Source organism: Paroedura picta, chromosome 2 (assembly GCF_049243985.1).
Source record: "Paroedura picta isolate Pp20150507F chromosome 2, Ppicta_v3.0, whole genome shotgun sequence".
NCBI classification, from domain to species: domain Eukaryota; kingdom Metazoa; phylum Chordata; class Lepidosauria; order Squamata; family Gekkonidae; genus Paroedura; species Paroedura picta.
Window position 1 is genome coordinate 101,799,081 of NC_135370.1, and position 22,166 is coordinate 101,821,246.

At 40.7% G+C, this 22,166-nt stretch overlaps 1 protein-coding gene across 1 annotated transcript in view; it reads left to right on the forward strand.

The window, feature by feature from the left end:
- Positions 1-22,166, forward strand: part of CSTF3 (cleavage stimulation factor subunit 3) — an 83,639-nt gene that overhangs the window by 3,751 nt on the left and 57,722 nt on the right. Inside the window, exons 2-3 of the mRNA XM_077321907.1 lie at positions 7,572-7,673; positions 7,798-7,893. Coding sequence (XP_077178022.1) covers positions 7,572-7,673; positions 7,798-7,893 — 198 coding nt within the window. The remainder of the gene's footprint in view (positions 1-7,571; positions 7,674-7,797; positions 7,894-22,166) is intronic.

Consider the following 22,166-nt stretch of genomic DNA (forward strand, 5'->3'; position numbering starts at 1 on the left):
CAAGCCCTACTGCATTATGAAAAGTTGGTTGCAATGTGAAGGCAAAAAAACCCAACAACAATACAATTGAGCACTTTACTGATGAACAAAGTTTGGAAATCACCAGCTAGTGGAATAGTGGTAAATGTAAAATTTAAGTTTAAGACTTAAAATGTACACTTAGTGGGGTTACTTACATGATCAGGATAAGATGTAGATCTTGTTATTGGATGTCTGTGCTCCATAAAGATATATGTCCAAATATTTGTGTGTTCCCCTAATACAAAAATTTGCACCCATACCACATAGAAAATGAGCATGTGATGGAAAAGAATTCAGTGGAGCATGCTCTGTTCATTTTCTATTTTCAGGAATTAATATTACTGCAAGGAAAGGTAGTATTCTGTTGTGTGGTTCTCTTCCATTTGCCATTTAGAGTGGTATAGAAGAAGCTATGTTACCTTGTGATTTTACTTTTTACTTTACCTCATGATTTTATTTTCGATGTGGGAGCATCTACTGGCGCTCTGCCTGGGATGGAAATGGCCATGGACATGATGTCCGTGGTCCTGCCCCAGAGAGCGAGCCAGTATGAATGGTAGCAGGGTCAGCAGCAGGAACAACTGCAGTGGAAGCAGCGGTGGGAATGGCAGCGGTGGCCACCCAGACTCAGTGACCACCCATGCCAGCCACTGCTATACCCATTCCTAATGCAGCCAAGAGCCTAGTCTCCTGGCTTCATGCCAGGAAGGCAAGAGCCGGGGCTGGGGGGGTGTCTGGCCTCGGAAGACGGCTGGCGGAGGAGGTGGCCTGGCTGAGAGGCATGGCAGCCGGAGTGGCATGTAGCATCAGGGAAAATGGAGCCCGGCGCAAGACAGGCAAAGCAAGGTAAGGGCCAGTGGTGAGCCAGCAACTCTCCCAAAGCCACCTGCATGCCGGGGGAGGGGGTTTGAGGCTGGCCCAGCCACAAACACCAGGCCAGCAGCAAGGCAGGAGCCACCCCTTGGGTAACCGCTGAGCAAGAGATCCGGGACAGGGAGTAGGACACCCCTCTCAAGTGTGTTGACAGCAGCAGTACAGTAAATAGATTGTTCCCACATAAACCGCAACAATCTGATTCTCACACATTTTTTATTTCTCAGCCCTTTCCACTTCTAAAAAGTCTGATGTGCATTATTGGTTTTCTGTCCTGGTGTCTCCTGCTGCAATCTTAATTTAGTAAGATGAGACAACAACCAGTTTTACAGCCCCTCTGGTTTGGGTCAAGAGGATGATCAATAATGAGTACTACAGTTTTCTTGTTTTCCTGCGGCATGAGCACAGAGTCAGTAGTTATGAGTAGTAGCTGTGTGCAACTCATAGTGTACATCTGTTCAACTTTTTCTCAGGCTAGAAAGAATCCAGTAGAGGATTAATTGGAAAGGGTGCTGCCACTTCAAGCTTCTTTGGGTATACTATTGTCAACTAAAATATTTATTGATTTTACACTACTTTTCTGTCCATACCATAAGTTGAGAATAGTACTATTAATGATCAAGCATCTCCAGTCTCTGAGGAGCTTGCAAATCATTTCTAGAGGATCTCCCATTCAGATTGTTTTCAAGTCAAAGTTTGCTTATCTTCAGTGATAGAGCTTCCATCTTATGACCTCCATTAATTTATCACATTAATTCGGGTGAATGTAGAATTAATAAATGTTTACTCCCTTTTTAAGCTCTCAAGTTCGTGAAATGTCTTCAAATATTTTTATAGATTTATCTCTGCTACAAACTTTGGCATGCCTTCCACCCTGTCATCTCCACACATACCCTCTTACTACAGTCTTCAAAATGAGATGTACTTTCTCTGACTGACTGTATCTGAGGAGGCGGAGTTCAAAATATGAGCTTCAGGGCAAGCATGGGTTTTGGATAAAGCACTTTAGTGGGATTCAGTGGATGCTACCGAGATGTCAGCCCATGAATTTAAGGTTTATAACCCTGACTTTTTCTGCATTTTTATTTTCAGAATTTAGCTAAAATAGCTTAATTGTTTTAGAGTTTATACTGCATTGTAAAGAAAAAGTGCTTAGAGCTGAATGTTGCTGGACCATATCTGCTCTATCAGTGTGTTGCTGTTTGAAAAAGAAAAAGGCAGTGATTTCAGTAGAACTTACTAGCTGCCTTACCTAAGGAGGTGGGGGGTAGTATGCCATCCTACCAGCTCTGCATCATTCTCACATGGCCTTATAGGAAAGGGTAGGCAGAGGTGGCAAAGTGCATTAATCTTGTAGAATTTTTATCTGGCCCTCAAGCTTATTAGCAGCAGCCCACAGCAGCCCCCTGCCTCCACTCGCTCACCTGAGTATATGGGTTAAGAAAGAAGAGATCTGGGACAGCCCTCTTTAGATCTAGGAAGAACTTGTAATCAACTCTGGGAAGAGGGCATGCATGCAGTGTGGGAGTGAGAGATGGTTCTACCTGTTGAACAAAAACAGCCATTGTGGAGTTATGCTCTATTAGTTTCAAATTCATTTTGCTAGTTGATACTTTTTACAGGCAAAGAAATATACAGCACTTGGTCTTTTAACACAGCTTGCAATCCCTGGAGTGTTAATCTGCAAGCTCTATTTTCTTTCAATAGTAGTTTTTCTTAATGCTGCAGCTGAGTATTCAGCTGCCTTTTCTGCTTCCTTTTGCTTTCCAGAATCTCCTCCATCAACGGGGGAAGAAAGCCAGGGTGTGCCCATGGAAAGGTACACACTATGCAAAATTTAAAATATCAGACAGAGTGGGTTGGCAGAAAAATCCTCTTGCCACCAGATCAGTGCAGCAGAAGAGGCCTCCCTGAACCCTAGTGGGCATGACTCTTGGAGAACACAGGATAAGATGTCCTGCCCAGGACATGGTAGTGGTCATTATGGTGCAACCCAAAAAGAACTGCAAGAAGACAATTAGAGTACAACTAATGCAGGCATGTCCTAATCAGCCCTATTAATACATAGTTCCAAATTTTAATGCCAAAATTCAAGTAGTTTTATTGATTAGAAGTCTCTCCCTTAGTAGGGGAATCCTGGCATCCCAGTTTTTTTCCAAATTAAGGCAATTTAGAGGAGGGACATCATTGCAGAATTAGCTTCTGGGGAGTGAGAAAGGTACTCTGTCAAAGAGAGAAAAGAAAGATGGGACTGTGGGGGTGAATGAAAGACTTATGCTTATGCTTATGATGAGCATTAATGAGAAAGACAAAAAGGATCATGAGGTGATTGGCAGTGAGAAAGGGAATGCATTGTGTTTGTTTGGCTGACGAAAATAAAAGGAACAATGCGATAGGGTGCTCATGTCTTGATGAGAAACATTGAGAGGGTGGGGTTGCTTGAGTATGATGTTTCTGTAAATGTGGGAGTGTTTGCTGGGTAACATCAGTAGGCTGTATCTTATGAAGGCCAGCAGGAATCTCTGTATGCAAGACCCACACTGGATGAGGTGCTTGAACTCAGAAATCTGTGCTGTCAATGCAGGTCTAAGTGTAGCCTCATGTAAGGTAAAGGTAAAGGTATCCCCTGTGCAAGCACCGAGTCATATATAACCCTTGGGGTGACACCCTCAAGCGTTTTCATGGCAGACTCAATACGGGGTGGTTTGCCAGTGCCTTCCCCAGTCATTACCGTTTACCCCCCAGCAAGCTGGGTACTCATTTTACCGACCTCGGAAGGATGGAAGGCTGAGTCAACCTTGAGCCAGCTGCTGGGATTGAACTCCCAGCCTCACTGGCAAAGCTTTCAGATAGCTGCCTTACCACTCTGCGCCACAAGAGGCTCTCTGTAGCCACATGTAGAAGTACTTAAAAAAACAAACACACTGAACAGTACTTTAGTTCATGGGAGAGTGGGTTTTGTGTACATTATTTTTATACTAGGTATTGTACTGTATGAATTGTGGTCATGATTAGGCAGTGTTTTAAAATAAATGCCTTTTGTTACACCTTGGACCTATCCACTATACTGACATAATACTGTTCTGACCTGTTTTTAAGTCAATGTTGGAATTTGCATTTTCCTTTTTAACTGTTGAAGTAAGTAAAACATGATTTTAAAGTTAAATAATCCCGTTTACCTCACTAATTGCTCTGATGTATTCCTGTTTAAGTATTTTTGCTAGATTTCAGTAGTGTACACCACTCTTGTATGAAAGCTTGTAAGCAGAGGGGGGAAACTGACTGTTATGAGTTCCCAAAGATAGGGTGGGCTCTAAATCCTAAAATAAATAAGTCTTACAACTGAACCGTGTATATTTACTTCGTACATATTAGGACAGTGGTTCTCAACCTTCCTAATGTCATGACCCCCCCCCCCCCCACTTTGTGTCATCGAGGCAGTGGCATAGCAGCCGTGGAGTCGTCCCCTAGGGAAAGGGTCGACTGACCCCCAAAGGGGTCGCAACCCCGAGGTTGAGAACTGCGGTATTAGGAGCATCACCCATTAGAACTTGATTGGCTTCAAATAAATATTGCCCACTGAGATATGTCTGTCTAGCTATCATCAGTGGGCAATGAGTTGTATTATATGCAAGCCTTTAATTGACATTTTTGTAAACATATATATTGAACAAGGCCAGTAGATTAAAATTACCTAATATGTTCTTTTTTAGTTACTGCCATATGGCTGCAATTTCTTAAATACTGCAGGTTTGGAAGTACTGCTTTGGAAGTACATTCTATTAGAACAGGGCTTAAACATAAGTGTGTTTGAGCATCATATCTTACACTGGAGGTTTGTGAATAGTATTACATATTCATTGCCATTTCCAGTAATCCAAGTAGTGGTTCATTTTCAGGCAACTTCTACATTCATGTCCACTTCCTTGCATACATATTTCAAAGAGCTGCTGAAGATGTTATTATTTTTATTTGCCTTGGTTCTCCAATCTCTTCTGATGTTTTATTTTAATTGCATTGTAAACGTGGCTACAGAGCACATCTTGATTTTATTTCTATTATATAGTTTCTAGGATTATTTAATAATGATAGGAGTGAAAGGGGAGGCTAATATTTTCATTCCACTATTCTCACATATTCTCCAATACAATTGCTGTATAAAATAAGCCTTCCCTTTGTGTAACCAGTAGAGCCTCTTGTAGCGCAGAGTGGTAAGGCAGCAGAAATGTTGTCTGAAAGCTTTGCCCATGAGGTTGGGAGTTCGATCCCAGCAGCCAGCTCAAGGTTGACTCAGCCTTCCATCCTTCTGAGGTCTGTAAAATGAGTACCCAGCTTGCTGGGGGGTAAACGGTAATGACTGGGGAAGGCACTGGCAAACCACCCCGTATTGAGTCTGCCATGAAAACACTGGAGGGCGTCACCCCAAGGGTCAGACATGACTCGGTGCTTGCACAGGGGATACCTTTACCTTTACCTTGTGTAATCAGTCAGGCCAACCATGCATTACAGCCTCTGTAACTTTGAAGGCATTGGCAAAGACTCTGTTTCCTCTTCGTGCAAGAGGGAAAGTGAGAATAAAATAGCCATGTGTCACCTCCAGAATGAAACTTCTCTATTCTGAAAGCTGCAGTGCCAGGCTGTGCCTAGACTTTGTGCGTTTAAACCTATTCCATGTTCTGCCTCCAGTATGGGTCTCGGTCTTAAGCAGGACTTTTTTCAAAAGGATGCATCTAGGAATGCTACCCTCCCTGGGAGCTTTAGGAGTGGTTCAGTGTGCAGAAATGGTGTTGCATGATATGCAGTGTCTTGACATTTTTGCCCTAGACCTTTTTACCACTGGTCCAGGAAGGGAGGCCCCATTAGCGATAGCCCTTCCACCAGAATTAAACATCTGATAGCATTAGCAAATGACACCTGCTCCTCATTTATAGGAATTGTGTGGAGGGGAGCCTGGGTTGTCCCCTTCCTGTGATATGGTAATGGGGAACTGAGTGGAAAAGAGAACCTCATTTGAGTGAATTAGAGGGAGGGGATTTAGCTACCAGCCACTGATTATTTTGCTGATCCAAGGCAATAGCCAAACAGTCAGTGTTCTCCTAAACTAGGGAATTGAGTTGCAGTGGTTTCGAGACCACAGCAACATTCCCTGGCAGACTCTGCAGAAGGCTGGGAGAGGTGCCCAGCAAATGTACCTCACTGACCATTTATGCACTGGGAACTTCACTGCCCCAGCTTCTGTGCAGGAGCACAAATCAGGGGTGGATGAGGTGTACCAGGCCAAATGCTCCCCCATGTGAGTGCAGGAAGAGTTGGGGCAACCTGCCATGACTCAAACTCCAGCCTACAGCTTGGCATGAAACCTCAAGTGCATAAATGGTCACTAACGGGCCTGGAGAGGCACTGGGAGGAGCAGTGGGAAACCTACCAGGAGAAGAGGAAGGCTGCATGTGCCTGGTGTGGGTCAGGCCAACTAGAAGTCAGGACAGCCTACAGGGGAGGAGGCAGGAACAGGGAACAGGCAGTGAATGTAGCCACTCTCCTCTTCGGGGACAGTACTTATCAGCAGAGGTTTTTTAAGGCCTCTAAGTGAGCAAGAGAAGGGAATTGCAAGAGAGTCCCTTGGGGCCCAGCATACATGTGCAGGGCATTCTGCCCAAAATAAAAGACTGGAACAGACAGGGTTCTCCCCACCACCACCACCACCTGAGCCCCTAATAAAGCAGGTCCTCAGAGTAAAGGAGGATGGGACAGTTTGCATATAATCAATGGATAAGTCAAGGGCACAAAGAAAGGTAATTGCGGGTTCTTCCCCCTCACTTTCTGAGGTTTTGACAGGACCTCTGACAAGGAATTGCTGGCGGGCATGCCTGCACCAAACCTACTCCTTCCCTCAGAGGCAGAGCCTGACAGTGTCTTTTAGAAACGTTCCTATTTGTGGAACACTGGAACAGACAGCTGAATTTAAAAGCATAGATCATATCTGTGACAAAAGACTGTCATCTGTCCCTTCTTACAGTGTTGGCGCTATTGCCTTACTTGCTCCATACTAAGATGGTAGTGATTGTCTCAGTCTGTTGAATTAAGGAAGAATGAAGGATTCTTTCTTAGAAATGCTTATGGAATGGAGGAATTACAATTCCCAGGTTTAGACATAGAGATCCATTTCACCCTTTGAGTACCTGCCACATCCAGAATCCAGAATATATTCATAAATCATCAAATATGCTTTCTAGGAGACAGTAGTTGTCTTCATTTATGATAGTTTGAGACATCTGCAACATTATTCAATGGTATTACATAAAATGTCAAGTGATCCCTGCACTCATTCCTCAGAAAACTACTAGTGCAAGCATTGTTTCACTAGAAGGCCAAGGTATACAAGAGCTTCATGAATTATGTAGGGGAAAAGTATGTTCAGCAATTGCAGATCTTTGCATTGTGAAGCATTTAATTTATCTCCCCCCCCCCATTTTTTTTGTGTAAAACATGTAGCCCATGAGATAGTGAAGAACAGTTTAAAGTAAAAGATGTGTGCAACTTCTGCGCAAGTTCATCTGTGTACTGTTATGTACCTCCACCCTCATATCTAATGATTCACTAATTGTTAATTGTAACAACTGGGACTGAATATATAAATTTATTTGGTGATCCTTAACGTTCTACTTTGTGTTTTCTAGGCTGCTGAATATGTCCCAGAAAAAGTAAAGAAAGCTGAAAAGAAACTAGAAGAGAATCCATATGACCTTGACGCTTGGAGCATTCTCATTCGAGAGGCACAGGTTTAGTGACATAGGATTACATTTCCTTATCAAATGGGTCCACTCACAGTGATTGGTTCTGAAGTAATTGTGTATGATCTTACATCATAAATATTGTAAATATTTATTGGTTTTCAATTTTTAGAATCAACCTATAGACAAAGCACGGAAGACCTATGAACGCCTTGTTGCCCAGTTCCCAAGTTCTGGCAGATTCTGGAAACTGTACATTGAAGCTGAGGTTAATATTTTCATTTTCTTTTTTAAACATAGTAGGAATTTAAGTTGGCACAAAAACGTTAATTTTTTAGGCACACACACAAACCTGGGTAAAGGAGGAATGCAACATTTTTTTCTGTAAAATAGGTTGGAAGGGCATTTAAAATGAATTCTAAAGATTTGGGTCTCTTTATGGTCTGATGATTGTTGCATTATGCACTTGCAACAACATTAAAACAGTTTCAATGGTATTGGAGTGCTTTAGCCTTTTATTTACTTGTCGTGTCAATTTATTGCCTCCTGTGTCATTTATTTAGAGCTCCTTTTCCCATATGCTAACTTAAATGTATTTGTAATTTGTTGGGCTCTAATAATATGATTTATAAGCTGGTTTACATTTCTGAAATGTTTCAGGGTGGGAAGGGGGTGGAAGTGCAGATTATTTTATGTGAAAATAGCTGAAAGTGTTAAGGTTAGCTGTCAGCTATCTTAGTCAAATGGAAGCATATACCTAGCAAAATATTGCATCACCAAAATGACTAAGTTGTGTCCTGTTCTGTTATAACGTGCAAGGTGAACTGGAAATCTTAATAATCAATATTCTCAACAAAAAAAACAAGTAGAAGATAGTAGCATTATAGTAATTATGCAAGCTGTGACTTGCATTTATTTTATTTATATTTTATTTATATTTAATTCAAAATGATGAAATATTGCAGTAAAGATTAAATAATTTGAGATACCATGGTATGTAAAAGAATAATTATGGAAAATATTACATCCAAGTGCTACTGTGTGTGACTTGCACACCAGAAGATCCCTGAGATCTAAAGGTTAAGTATAATCTATAATGATAATGTTATGGCCATTCTGCTTTTTTTTTCATATGATATGTTTGGGTGCAGGTTTAGGGCGAGTGAGCACTTGATGGTGAATAGTCTGCTTTTTGTATTTATATTTAGTGAGGTTTGAAAACTGTTGGAGACATAGTGTGACAACATTTATGAATTCCTGCTTTATAGACTGAAAACATTCAGCTTGAATCCACCGGAGTGTTTCCAAAGATTTAAAGATTTCCATCCATACAGTGTGACTTTCTTGCCTTTCCCTACCTGCTGCAGCCCAAAATGCTACTTCTTGGGAACAAGGAACCCCAGGGTATACTTTGGGCTGCCGCTGCAATAAGGAGGTGAGAAAGTCATGCCTTGTGGGCAGAAATACTTCTGTCCCTGGAAACACACCAGCGGATTCAAGATACATTTCTCCTTTCCATACTAAATTGCAGTATTAAACTTAGCTACATGGATTCACTTACATAATTTATTCTTTACTTAGTAATAGTATTTTCACCTTGTAGACTTTTACAGATAGTTGCAGGTGACAGTGAGAACTGCAGCCCTCACAGGAGAGACCTCTTCTGTCTTTCCTTATTCTTCCCTCTTTTGTACTGTCACTCCTCCCCAACTGTTCTGAGGTGTGGATAGCACTGAGTGCATTGGGAAGAGGGAACTGGTGGAAATTACCTTTCTTCTTCCCTCTTTTGTACAAATGGAATGTGAACATACAAAAAAATAGAGGGGGAAATATCCCCTCTTTTCTCTGTAGCACCTATATTATATCCCAGTAAATTCCTCTGCCTCTCATGAGTGGTTTTGCCAGGCGTTGTGGGAATTGCAGAAAAGAAACTCCGTTTTTTATTAATAAAAATCCGCTCAGAATTGTACGGATCAGAATTGTTGCCTGAAATGTGTGTACGGAAAATGGAATCAGGAAGCAAATTTCTTCCAGACCACACTGGCCAGGGATTCTAGTTTGGGGAGGGGGGGATCATCTGGACATGGAATTGGGGTCACTGTGGTTGGGCAGATAGTTGTGAATATTCCACATTCTGCAGGGGGTTGGACTAGATGAACCTGGAGATACCTTCCAACTCTATGATTCTATGAAGATCTTGTTTACTTACATAGGACTTAACCTTAACTGGCCTGTTTCAGTGTTTTGCGTTTTTTTTTAAATGTTGAATATACATATTAATAGGATTGCCAGTGTTTACTAAGCCTACTCTTTTACCTTTAAGAGCATCCCAGCATACTGAAGCTACTGGTGGTTTTTTTATCATTCACTCTCAACTAGGAAAAGTTTCACTAAGTATGTATGTCAGAGAGCCTCTTGTGGCGCAGAGTGGTAAGGCAGCTTTCTGAAAGCTTTGCCCATGAGGCTGGGAGTTCAATCCCAGCATCCGGCTCAAAGTTGGCTCAGCCTTCCATCCTTCCGAGGTCGGTAAAATGAGTACCCAGCTTGCTGGGGGGTAAACGGTATTGACTGGGGAAGGCACTGGCAAACTGCCCCGTATTGAGTCTGCCATGAAAACGCTGGAGGGCGTCACCCCAAGGGTCAGACATGACTCGGTGCTTGCACAGGGGATACCTTTACCTTTACCTTTATGTATGTCAGGGAACACTCTTCAGTAATTTGGCACCCCATTTTGTAGTGTGGTTATTTAGAAAGTAGACCAGATCCAGAGTAACACATTGCAGTCTTAGGCATGTACAAAAAGACATTTCAGTTCCTTTTTCCTGTAGGAGCTCCTTGCACTTGCTCCAAAACCCTCCTTAAAGGGTAGAGGCCTTTGAGGCCAAACAAGGGATGCCACTGGAAGGAAAAGTTACCCATCTTCCCATATGCATCTGTGGAAGCATTTCATGTGACTTTATTAGCCTCCTGGAATCCTGGCTGGTTTAAGGACCTGTGAGAGCAATTATTTATTCAGTAATAAGTCCAGGACATTTTCTGTCCTATTATTTCATAATGCTTTTTAGTAATGACCAGTTTATCTTAATTTCAAACAGATTTCTGTTCAGTTTGAGAACTTGTTTACATGTTAGGGTTTTTTTCTTTACAATGGTAGTATTTTGTATGTCAGCAGGTAGTTTTCTTGGCATATGAGTGCTGTACTACCTTTAATTTTTGATGGACAGAAATCTTCTACAACTTCACAAATAAACCCAGTGTACCTGTTGACTGATTAACATGAATTTATTTTAAAAAGCAGGTTGATAATGAATATTTTAAAGTTAAAGAGCAGGTTGACAGATTTGCCCATTCAGTTCATCAAAAATGATTATTAGTGACTAACATTCCTTTCTGATGTGCTTGCTAGGTTTTTGTGTGTTGTGAAAGTTATTGCATAAGTTACATGTAGAGTAGTTAGGAATAGAAACAAGTTCACTTTAAAGGTTTGAAATGAATAATGGAAATGTGCCTCTAAATACAGATAGGTTCTATAAGGAGATGTGTTTAAGGAATGAGAATGCTTAGCGCCATATTTTGTTACAAACTTCTTCCATCTGGCACCTGTGCTATTCGATAGTTTCTGCTTCTAACGTCTAGAAGATTGTAACATTACAATGGGCTTGGATGGGAGGAGGCAGGACTACAGCAAGTTATACTTACCAGAGGAAGGAAGATAACTTCACTTTGATTAGCATTGGACAGAAGTTTATTCATTCATCATCAAGTCCTTGGTTTATGGCATATAACCCAAACATTCCCACAAACAAATACTTCATTCTTAATATGACAAAATTGACTTATTTGTAAGTTGGTTTGATTAGTCTTCATTCAGCATTAAAAGAAATCTATTTGATGTGTTACTCACTTTTAACACTATGCACCCCAAAAATGATGCAGGGTAAGATGCTAATTTTTAAGTCACTGATAAGAAAATTTAAAGAACAATTTTTTTTTGGTTCGTCGGGGTTCCATCCTTGACCTTATATACTCTTAAGCATGGAAAACTCAAAACAGTTGTGATTAGCTTTTTCAATAATTGTTCTTCAGGGCAAGTCAAATGTGTGAAATCGTGTCCGTTTAATGCACATTCCTGTACATATGCAGCTTTCCCCCCAACTCTTGGATTCCGTTTATAAGAGATTTAGTATATATTTTTAAAATCATGTCTCTCCCAGTCTCATCACATTCTAGAAGCAAAGTAGGGTTGGCCCTGGCTAGTATTTGGATGGGAATCCTTCAAGGAATACCAGTCATGTTTTGGGTGTAGGCAATGGCAAAATACCTCTGAGTGTCCCTTGCCTTGAGAAATATTCAGCCATTGGTGTACTGAGTAGGGCCCCCTTGATTACTAAAATACCATTTTATTGACTGGTATATATATAAGCAAACTATCATTGCTTAACTATGTAAGCTATCACAGTTTTATTGTATATATTCTAGCTTTGAAAGCACCCGCAGGCCTATGGGGAAGCGGGCAAGTCCATGGGGCACGGGAAGGGCTCGCACCGCTTTGGGGAGGCAGCATGGGCACCTGGCAGGGCATGGGGAAGGGATCTCTCCCCCCCGCCACCGGAGCCACTTACCTGGGGTCCAGCAAGTGCAGCTCCCGCTCTCCCTCACTGAGCGCCGGCTCCAGCAGCCAGATCCTTCTGCTGGCTCTGGAAGCGGCTGGTAGTCTGTCGAGGGCAGGGCAAGAACGGGCGGGCCAATCAGGGTGCGACCAGCTTTGCTGGCCGCACCCTGATTGGCCCTATTTTTACTCGGGCAGCCGGACTCACTCCTCCCCGAGGCCAGTTTCATCTTTATATATAAGGAGTGAACCATAGATAAAGATTAGTTAGAACTTTGGAACACGAGGCTAATTTTACTGTACAGTTGGATAGAAAACTGTCTCTAAGTTTCTTAGATCTCCCTTTGTAGCAGCTAGAAACTCTTAAACTTTTCTTTTTTTAAAGTTCAGTGAAGGTTATTAGAATATCCAAGTTTATTTCCATCTGCCCATCCATGGAATATGAAGACCTGAAATGTGGCAGTCTATAGCTGTTGTATAATCACTGTCCCCACCCTGATAAAAAATTCACAGGTCAATTCTGTGCCATATTAAAATGCTACTTCTTTTTTGTATCATACTGGTTTTTGAAATAGGTAATCTTGAGCCTGTATGTCTTTCCAATTTCTCCTTGATTCATTTGATTCCCCATTCTGGTTATAAATTAAACATGGCTGGGATTACGGTGTTTTAAGGAAATACTATCACAAAAAGCTCAGAAAAGAGCATTGCTTGGGTCGGTGTTAAAGGCTTATTGTTTGAGCCAGCAGCTGGAGACTGCTTGAGTTTAATTTTTTTAAACAAACTCCTTTCAGAATTGATGCTGTTGTTTATGGAAGTGGGAACAAACTAAGAAATATTTTACACTTGTTTGCTCAGATGACACATATAAGTGAGAGATGATAAATTAAAAAAATAAAAGTATAAGCTCTGTTAAACTGATGAAAATAGCAGCCACCCAACTACAGAATGGCTATAGATGTAAAGTTGCTTCTTGTGTGCCATTTTGTATTTGGCTTTCAAAGGCAAAGAATAACTCCATTTGGTTTACTATTATCTTTTGGAAGTTTTGTACCAGCGTATATTTAAGACATTCTGTACTTTCATTTATGTGTAAGACAATTTGTATTTGAATTTGGGATGCCTTTATAGAGAAAGGGAACATGAATACAGGGTGGTTTGTTGCATCAACATCTGCCCAGTTTAAAATTGGTAGTTAAATGCCAAATTAATTGTCCACATCACTGTAGGTATGTCTCACTAGTCAAATTAATCTATTTATTATATGCCGCCATCCCCTTGTGATGGAGATGTGACAGGAAAGAGGGCTTGCAGACCTAAGGCTAATTCCCCAAGGACAAATGTGTTGTAGCTTCAAGTCTTGTTCAGATATCACTGCCCTTAGTCAGCTGTGGCATCTGTGTGTGAAGGGAGTGGGAAGTTGAGTTAGGTCTTCTCTTCCAGCCTAGCACTTTCATAACAGACCACAATAGTAAATCTTTCCCATACCCTACTTGTAAAATGCTTTTTCTCATACGTAGAATATTCCATACTGCTAGTGACTTTTTAGATCTTTTTCTTTGTTCATATCTTTTGAAACTGGAAGACTGATGTATTTGTAAGGTATATATGCTGCGCAGGTTTTTTTTTGTATAATTTTCCTGGTTGCTGGTGTTTTTTGTGGTCCTTGCCTATTCCTACTTAAAGATTTTTGAACTTGCACAAAGTCAACTTTGGGAACAATCTAGAATTCTATCTAGAGATTTGGTGTTAATTTTGTATCCTTAGACCTATGATGCAAACCATGGCACCTTCATTTTTTCTCCTGAAAATCCCCTAAATTTTAGGGTCCAGCGTTATGAATAGCCAATTCTGAAATACCATCTAGCATATTTCCCCCCAAATCTGCATTATGTTTCACAAACTGGCATTTTATTTTCTTTATACATATTAAATATTTAGAATACCCCTGCTTTGTTCTAGGCCCCTCAGGCTTAAAAGTGTCGGCTTACATTTTATGACTTCTGATTGTCTTTTTCTATATAATTTAGTGCTGAAGCAACTTTAGTTTTGAAACAAATGCCTTGAATACAATATTAGACATATACTATATTAGATAGCTAATTAGTGTTAAGGCTGCAGGATCAAGGTGGATCAAGAGGGCAAGAATTTCAATTGATTCTTCTAAGCAATGGTAGGACTTTTTTCTTACTTTGGCTCAGTGGTGCAGAAACCAAGAGGCAGGAACAGAAGTGGAGGGGAGGAGCACACGCACTATCAACACTTGATTATACCGCAGATATTTCCTCTGATTACCTCCTTGGTGACATGTGGACAACAGATTGTGGGACAGAGTGTGTTCTTTGGATGTGTAACCCAGCATGGTTCACTTAGAATGGCTGTGTGCTGGTTATGTTTGCTGAGCAGGAGATGCCCCTTGTGCTGTTTCTAGCTAATAAAGTACAGTTCTTTCAAATGCTTCCTTTTCAACATAGCTGCCTTGATTTCCCGCTTATTAGGCTTCATAAATTTAGAAAAAACAACATGCTCTACACAGAAACTGGTTTGAGTGATGGAAAGAGGTCAAGAGGTCTTGATTCCTTGATGCATATCTATGAATGTAGCACAAGCCTCATTGGAATCATTTATTGTCCCTTTCCCCAAAATCTGTGTGCTTGCAGGTATGGCCTCTACATGCTTACTGCCAGACATTGATGGCATTGGGTTGGGGCATGGCTGAATGGTAGACAAAAATTAGAAAGCCCCAGGCCCTTTGTGCTGAGAGGAAGACCTTATGATTATTGTAAAAAACTTCTACAGGCTACGTATTACCTTGTATAATTCTATTTGCTAAGATTTTTCTACATGTTGTGGGATGGATAGCAGTGATAAGCAGTGGACTGTGTGCTACTTGTACTCTGAATCAGGTATCTTCTGACATGATTTCAGTAAGTTTAGAAATCATACAAAGGCTGCATTTGTATATAGTCATGACCCAGGTAGAGCACACATCTTTATCTTTAAACTATCTGTGTAAAAGAAAACAGAGCACTTTTAAAATAAAGTTATCCCACATTATATAAATGGTGCAGTAATACAACTATGAACATATTGAAACTCTTGTGTATCCATGTGTACAACCACCTGATGGCTCAGTCTAAAAATTTTCTTCATGCCTCTGATACTCTGGTGTCTTTTCATTTAACAAAGCAGCTTTCCGTCTAATGGATACATTATTACCTACCTCACAGGGTTGTTGTGAGGCTTGATTTGTTTTGACTGTTGTGGGGGAAGCATTATGGAAATGTTACTGGTCGCTATTTTGTGGGTTTAGCACATGTGGGACTATAAATTACAAAGTGTTCGCTTTAAAAATAAAAATACCCTTGGGTCACAGCCGTGAATATCCTTACTAGGAAATAATAGTCGATTAAACTCAAAAGAATCTTGGTTCCATGTAAGCAGAAACTGGCTATGCATTTAAATCGAATGTTTTCAGAATTTGAAAATTAATATGCCCTTGGACATCCTAATAAAAGTAAATGATTTTTGAGTCTTGGGTATGGGCATTGCTCAGTTTTAAAATGTTACTTTAAAATGTATTATATTGCATTTTTGTATGTTACATTTGTACTATTTAATGGAGAGGAAAATTATATTTTAGGATTTTCTCAGGCTTCATGACTCTATACATATCTAGGATGGATTGCAAAATATAACACTGTAACATGATTTAAAATATAAATGTATTATATAAGTAAAAATACAGACTGCATCTTTAGTCAACTAATATTTAAATAGGTAGTGATTAACATCAAATGCTGTTTTTCTTACAATGAAATAGCACATGTGTGATGATTTCTCACTCATATCTCTGTTTGAAGAGTCTCTTATTGGAACACCCTGCCTCTGACTTCAGAGAAAGGAGGGCTTTTAGTCCTGTGAGACTGTGATCTCAGTGAGCTGTTGTAAATACTAGCTTGTAGTTCAGACAAAAGAAATTTACAGCATCTTAAGAGATCATGTTATGTTGGCGTGAGTTTGTAGACTTTCTCTTGTGCTTAATTGGATGTATCAATTTCATGCTTTTGATAAAATATACCCTTAGCAACATTTTAAAGGTCTTTGGAGTGAATTGTTTGATCCTTCTCAACAAAGTACTGCCACTCTGCCCCCACCTCAGCCTGCCCTATGTCTCCATCTCCAGATGATAAATATCAGCTCCCAGGTGAAATTTGGCTGCTTTGGAGCAGTAGTCCCCAACCTTTTTATCACCGGGGACCACTCATCGCCGGGGACCACTCAATGCCTTTTACTGAGGCCCGGTGGGGGGGGGGTAGTTTACACCTCTACTCTCAACCACTGTCCTAACGCTCTCTGATCGCTATGGTAATGTTTAAACGTCCCTTCAAAATAAGATACAGACACGCCACAACAATGAACATAAGGAACATTTTATTTTCACTCATGAAAATATTCACTATTTTAACTCATGACAATGACAAATCAATGGGAACCCTGAGTTTGTTTCTCTGCAACGAGATAGTCCTATCTGGGAGTGATGGGAGACAATGACACCTGAAGTGTGTTGTAAAGGTCCGGGGGGGGGAAGGTGTCCTTCGGGGCCCACCTCCAATTAGTCGAAGGACCACATGTGGTCCGTGGCCCACAGGTTGGGGATCGCTACTTTGGAGAGTGGACTCTGAGGAATTATTCTCTTTTGAGGCCCTACTTCCACATTACAAGGAATAGTTCAAACTCTGTTGGACTGTTAGGTTGAAAGGGAAAGCTCTCTCCCCTCATGTGTAGCCCTTTGAAAGGAATGCACGCACATGGCCACAGGCACCCCAGCAATGGGTGCCCCTCAGACCAGACAGAGAAACACATCCCTTGCCCCGATCAGTTTCTGTTAGAGGCTTCTTTCACAGCAGGCCTAAAAGGAAGGGGGTGAGGAGCAGAATCTAGAGCAAGAGCCACAATTAACCCTGAGTGGGGGATATTCCACCAGTAGGAAAAAGGCAATCCATTTTTGTCAGCCCTTGCTGGGCAGACCCCTTGGACCACAGGACATGCTAGTTAACTGGTGAGCTGTCCTTGATCACAAGTTCCCTTTTATGGGATAATGATTAGAAAAGGCCATTTTAAAATTTTCTATTTATACCCTATGCTTAATTAGAAAAGTCCTCACATAATTAAATATGCATGTTTTTGAAATGTAATATGGAATTTGATTTGCAAGACAGCTATTTCAGTACTAAATGTTTCAAATTTCCCTTACCTCAGAACTGACTTAAAGTATTTCTTAGTGATTTCATAATCTATTTCAGTTTTGAAAAAATATGAGAAATAAAATTGAAAATCTAACAGTGTGAAACTGCCTAGAGTACTTTAATGTAAAGATCTTCTCACTGTTAAAGTAGCTCTAATACAACTTTTCCAGTTACGTAACAAAACTTATAAATATACAGATACATTAAAATAACCATTAACAAAATGTTATAATGGTTCTCTGCATGAATCCATTCCTAAGTTCTTGATTTCTGTAAGTACAACTTTTAACATCCATTGTTACTTGCTTGTTAATAAACGCTTTCTGTATTATTGAAGTTTTGTCGGCCATTTTAGCTCCATTATTACTGTAATACAGATGTTAAATGGCATAATAAGCTGTGGAGTATATGACTTCCTGACTTTTTAAAAAGTACTCTGTAGCAATGCCTTTCCCATTTGTTTTACATTTATGCAACAAGTTAATAATTCCAATATTCCTGCAGCAATGTTTTTCTCTGGTTATAAGCATTCTTCATATAGTAGAATTCTAGTATTTATCAATATTTGAGCCTGATAAGATGGCGTCTGGCTCAAGAAAACGTGTGCCACGGTACATTGATATATCTTTTAAGATGCCCATTGGCATCCACTTCTTTATGATTTGGTTGAAGTTCAGCTGTACATGAAAGTGTTTTTGTTTCACTGGAAGTCTTCAAGCAAAGGTTGGATACACACTTTTCTTGGATGCTTTAGCATGCTTTGGGCTGATCCTGCGTTGAGCAGGGGGTTGGACTAGATGGCCTGTATGGCCCCTTCCAACTCTATGATTCTATGTTTTCATTTTGACCCCTGGAAGATATCACCAGACTTTATGTTGCAAAAACGACACACTTCATCCTCTTCTGTTTAATGGTACCATGAGGTGCTTGGATTAACAAGTCTTGTTTGTTTTTCGAGAACATGCTAAGGTTTTGCAAGCAATTCAGCAAACTTGTTCTTTAAATTGTTGAGAACACTGTTGGAAAAATAATAAAACAAATATTTTCAGTTAGCTATACCTTATTTTTTGAGGTACCAAGTTATGCAATTACTGTTCCCACTACATAAATTGATTGTCATGGCCCCTCCCTGTATGCCTACTCTAGCTATTTAAATTGGCACAAAAATTCTTGCTACTGCTCTGCTGAAAGAGGCTAACGTGGATCTTGCAAATTACTGTTGATGAAAGTATGAGGTCTTCATCTTCCCACGGCAGCCCAGAATGATTCCAAAATACTGCCCGAGGGAGGGAAGGGTGATCCCAAGAAAAGCATTGGAAAACTGGAGGTCTGTGGGGTGGGGAATTGGTAAAAATCATCTCTGCACCCTTTCTATTGATCGAAATGTTAAGCAGGATCCTACCTACTGTTTCACTGATTCCTGTTTCAAGAGCCTAAAGGCTGTAATTTAATACTGATATACCTGAGAACTTGTCGCTTTATAGTACACTAAGGCAGGGGTAGTCAACCTGTGGTCCTCCAGATGTCCATGGACTAGAATTCCCATGAGCTCCTGCCAGCATTTGCTGGTGCTCATGGGAATTGTAGTCCATGGACATCTGGAGGACCACAGGTTGACTACCCCTGCGCTAAGACTTACCCACTGATTTTGTGGTACTCTATACCCAATCCTAATATATTTTGTTTTCAGATGTGTGTAATTACTTAATGTCCATCCACTGTTTGTGCAGGACTATCTCTTTAAAAATCAGAATCTTGTACCACAACAATGTCAAGCTCACTTACTGTATAAGCCATGCACAAGTTCACATTTTAGTTTCAGTTAGTCCTGTGCAATGAGCAGAACCAATTATGTCTACTGGAAGTAGACATTATCTGGTTCTAGATATTTTGCTAGACATGCTCCATATATTTGTTAGATTTAAGAGTTAATTTTCTTACTTCCTCCTTTTTTCTTCCCCTCTGAAAGCTGAGTTCATTATATACTGAATTTTGCAGTTACACAGAATTAGGAAATGTGCGCAGACCTAGAGCTAATGTGGCAAAGGGTTGTGATGACATTTAATTCTTGCATTTTATGTAGTATTTGGGTTATGTTTACACTATATAGCATAGCTTTTCTCTCTTATAGAATAAGCATTTAGCAGTTTGGCAGTTTTGGGTTTGTCATTCTTCTGCATGTCCGTCATAACTGGACTAACACACTCCTCCCCCCATTTATATCCTGTATTTCCTCATGGCTCAGGGTTTACAAATCATAATTAATTAGAACATATAGAATTAAAATAAAAATCCAGCATAACCTCCAGCCTCCCTAAGATTTGCAGTCCATACGTCCCTGGCTAGCAGAATGGCCTTGCACTGCCCCCTGGGTTATTTCTAGAGTATTTTGGGCTACAGACATTCTTCATATAGTAAAATTCTAGGATATCTCAAAATCCTCAGTTCCTCAGGGAGCCTGTTCTACAGATTGGGAGTCACAATAGAATAGGCATGGACTTAGTTATTGCCAGAAAGCCTACCATAGACAAATTCAAATGAGTAGCTGTGTTGGTCTGAAGTAGCACAATAAAATCAGAGTCTGACGAAGGGTGCTTGCACTCGAAAGCTCATGCCTTGAATAAATCTTTGTTGGTCTTAAAGGTGCTACTGGACTCTTATTTTATTGTACCATAGACAAAATTAACCTGCATACAAAGATATATAACTAATGACAATCCTTTAGGTATGTGAATCTTAGACTGTTAGGGCTTTCAAGATTATAACTAGCACATGGAATTGAACACAGCAAACTGGCAGGCAATGTAATATTTTGCAGACATGTTCCCATTGGCCTGAGAGTAATCAAGGTGTTACATTCATGGTGGCAGTAATCGTGGTGGCAGTTGTGCCATAGGATAACCAAGAGTTGGACTTTACTGAATGCTAACATCATCACAGTCATGATTAACTACAGTTTGAGTTGTCTTCAAGAGTAGTTTAATACACAGCTTTTTACAGTTATACAAAGCATGGATCAGTGGCCAGGTTTGCCAAGGAAATGAAAGAATTTGCAAACCAATGCAGTTGATAGAAGGTACCTTTGGTCTCTACAGCAACCTGCTTCTTAAACAGTGAGGTTGGATCTCTGAGCAATCCCCAAGCTCTTAATCTGCTTTACAGATTCCAGTTCCCCTCATTGGTTGTAAGTGAATCCACTCCCTCGAAAACCCTTCTTAAGCACCATTATTTCTGCTTGGGTTTCTTGTATCATATGTAGGCCTTTTTAGAGGTTTGGAACCTGGCCGTTGTATTGTATAATATAGCAATGTCTCAGTTACTTTACATGGGTCTGGAAAATAATTTTGAGATATCACCCATCTCAGAATATGGCAGATCTCTTTTTTTTCGAGAAGTTTTTTAATACTCCAAAGGAGTCTCAAAGAGGCTTACAATCATATTCCCTTCCTCTCTCCACAGTGGGCACCCTGTGAGGTAGGGGAGGCTGAGAGAGCTCTGACAGGACTGTTCAGTCAGAACAGCACTATCGGGGCTGAGACACCCAAGGTCACGCAGATGGCTGCATGTGAAGGAATGAGGAATCAAACCCAGCTTGCCCCGTTAGAAGCCACTGTTCTTAACCACTACACCATGCTGGCTGCAGGACTTGTGCAAACTAGACTTTTACTTTGTCGCTTACCTGTTTCTGAGCTAGATTTCAGGTGGTGGGTCCAGAATATCCTCCCATATATGCAGTACATTTCTGATGTATTAAATAGCAATATTTCTTCAAGGTGGCATGATAAATTTATAGTGATTCAACCTTAATTGTATTTTATAATGCTATAAGCTGCTTTGAGAGCCTCTTGTGGCGCAGGGTGGTAAGGCAGCAGAAATGCTGTCTGAAGCTGTCTGCCCATGAGGCTGGGAGTTCAATCCCAGCAGCCGGCTCAAGGTCGACTCAGCCTTCCATCCTTCCGAGGTTAGTTAAATGAGTACCCAATTTGCTGGGGGGTAAACGGTAATGACTGGGGAAGGCACTGGCAAACCACCCCATATTGAGTCTGCCATGAAAACGCTAGAGGGCGTCACCCCAAGGGTCAGACATGACTCGTTGCTTGCACAGGGGATACCTTTACCTAATGAGCCTCTTGTGGCGCAGAGTGGTAAGGCAGCCGTCTGAAAGCTTTGCCCATGAGGCTGGGAGTTCAATCCCAGCGGCCGGCTCAAGGTTGACTCAGCCTTCCATCCTTCCAAGGTTGGTAAAATGAGTACCCAGCTTGCTGGGGGGTAAACGGTAATGACTGGGGAAGGCACTGGCAAACCACCCCATCTGCCATGAAAACGCTAGAGGGCGTCACCCCAAGGGTCAGACATGACTCGGTGCTTGCACAGGGGAAACCTTTACCTTTACCTAAGCTGCTTTGAGGATCTATTGCAGAAAAATACCATTATAAGTTTAATTTATAACCTGAGAATATGCAAAACATAAAATTGTACAGATGCCCTCTATTAAAGCAACTTGAAAAGTCTGGTAAGGGAGTGCAGAATAATATAAAGTTGTAAACAGACTGAAAATAGTAGCAAGGAAATAATTATTTGCCTAGTATATTGACTTGGGGGCATTGGTAAAATTGGTAGGTTAAAGGTTAAATCCAAGGTCTATTTTAATGTGTACTAAATCATTCCCTATGGATTTGAGAG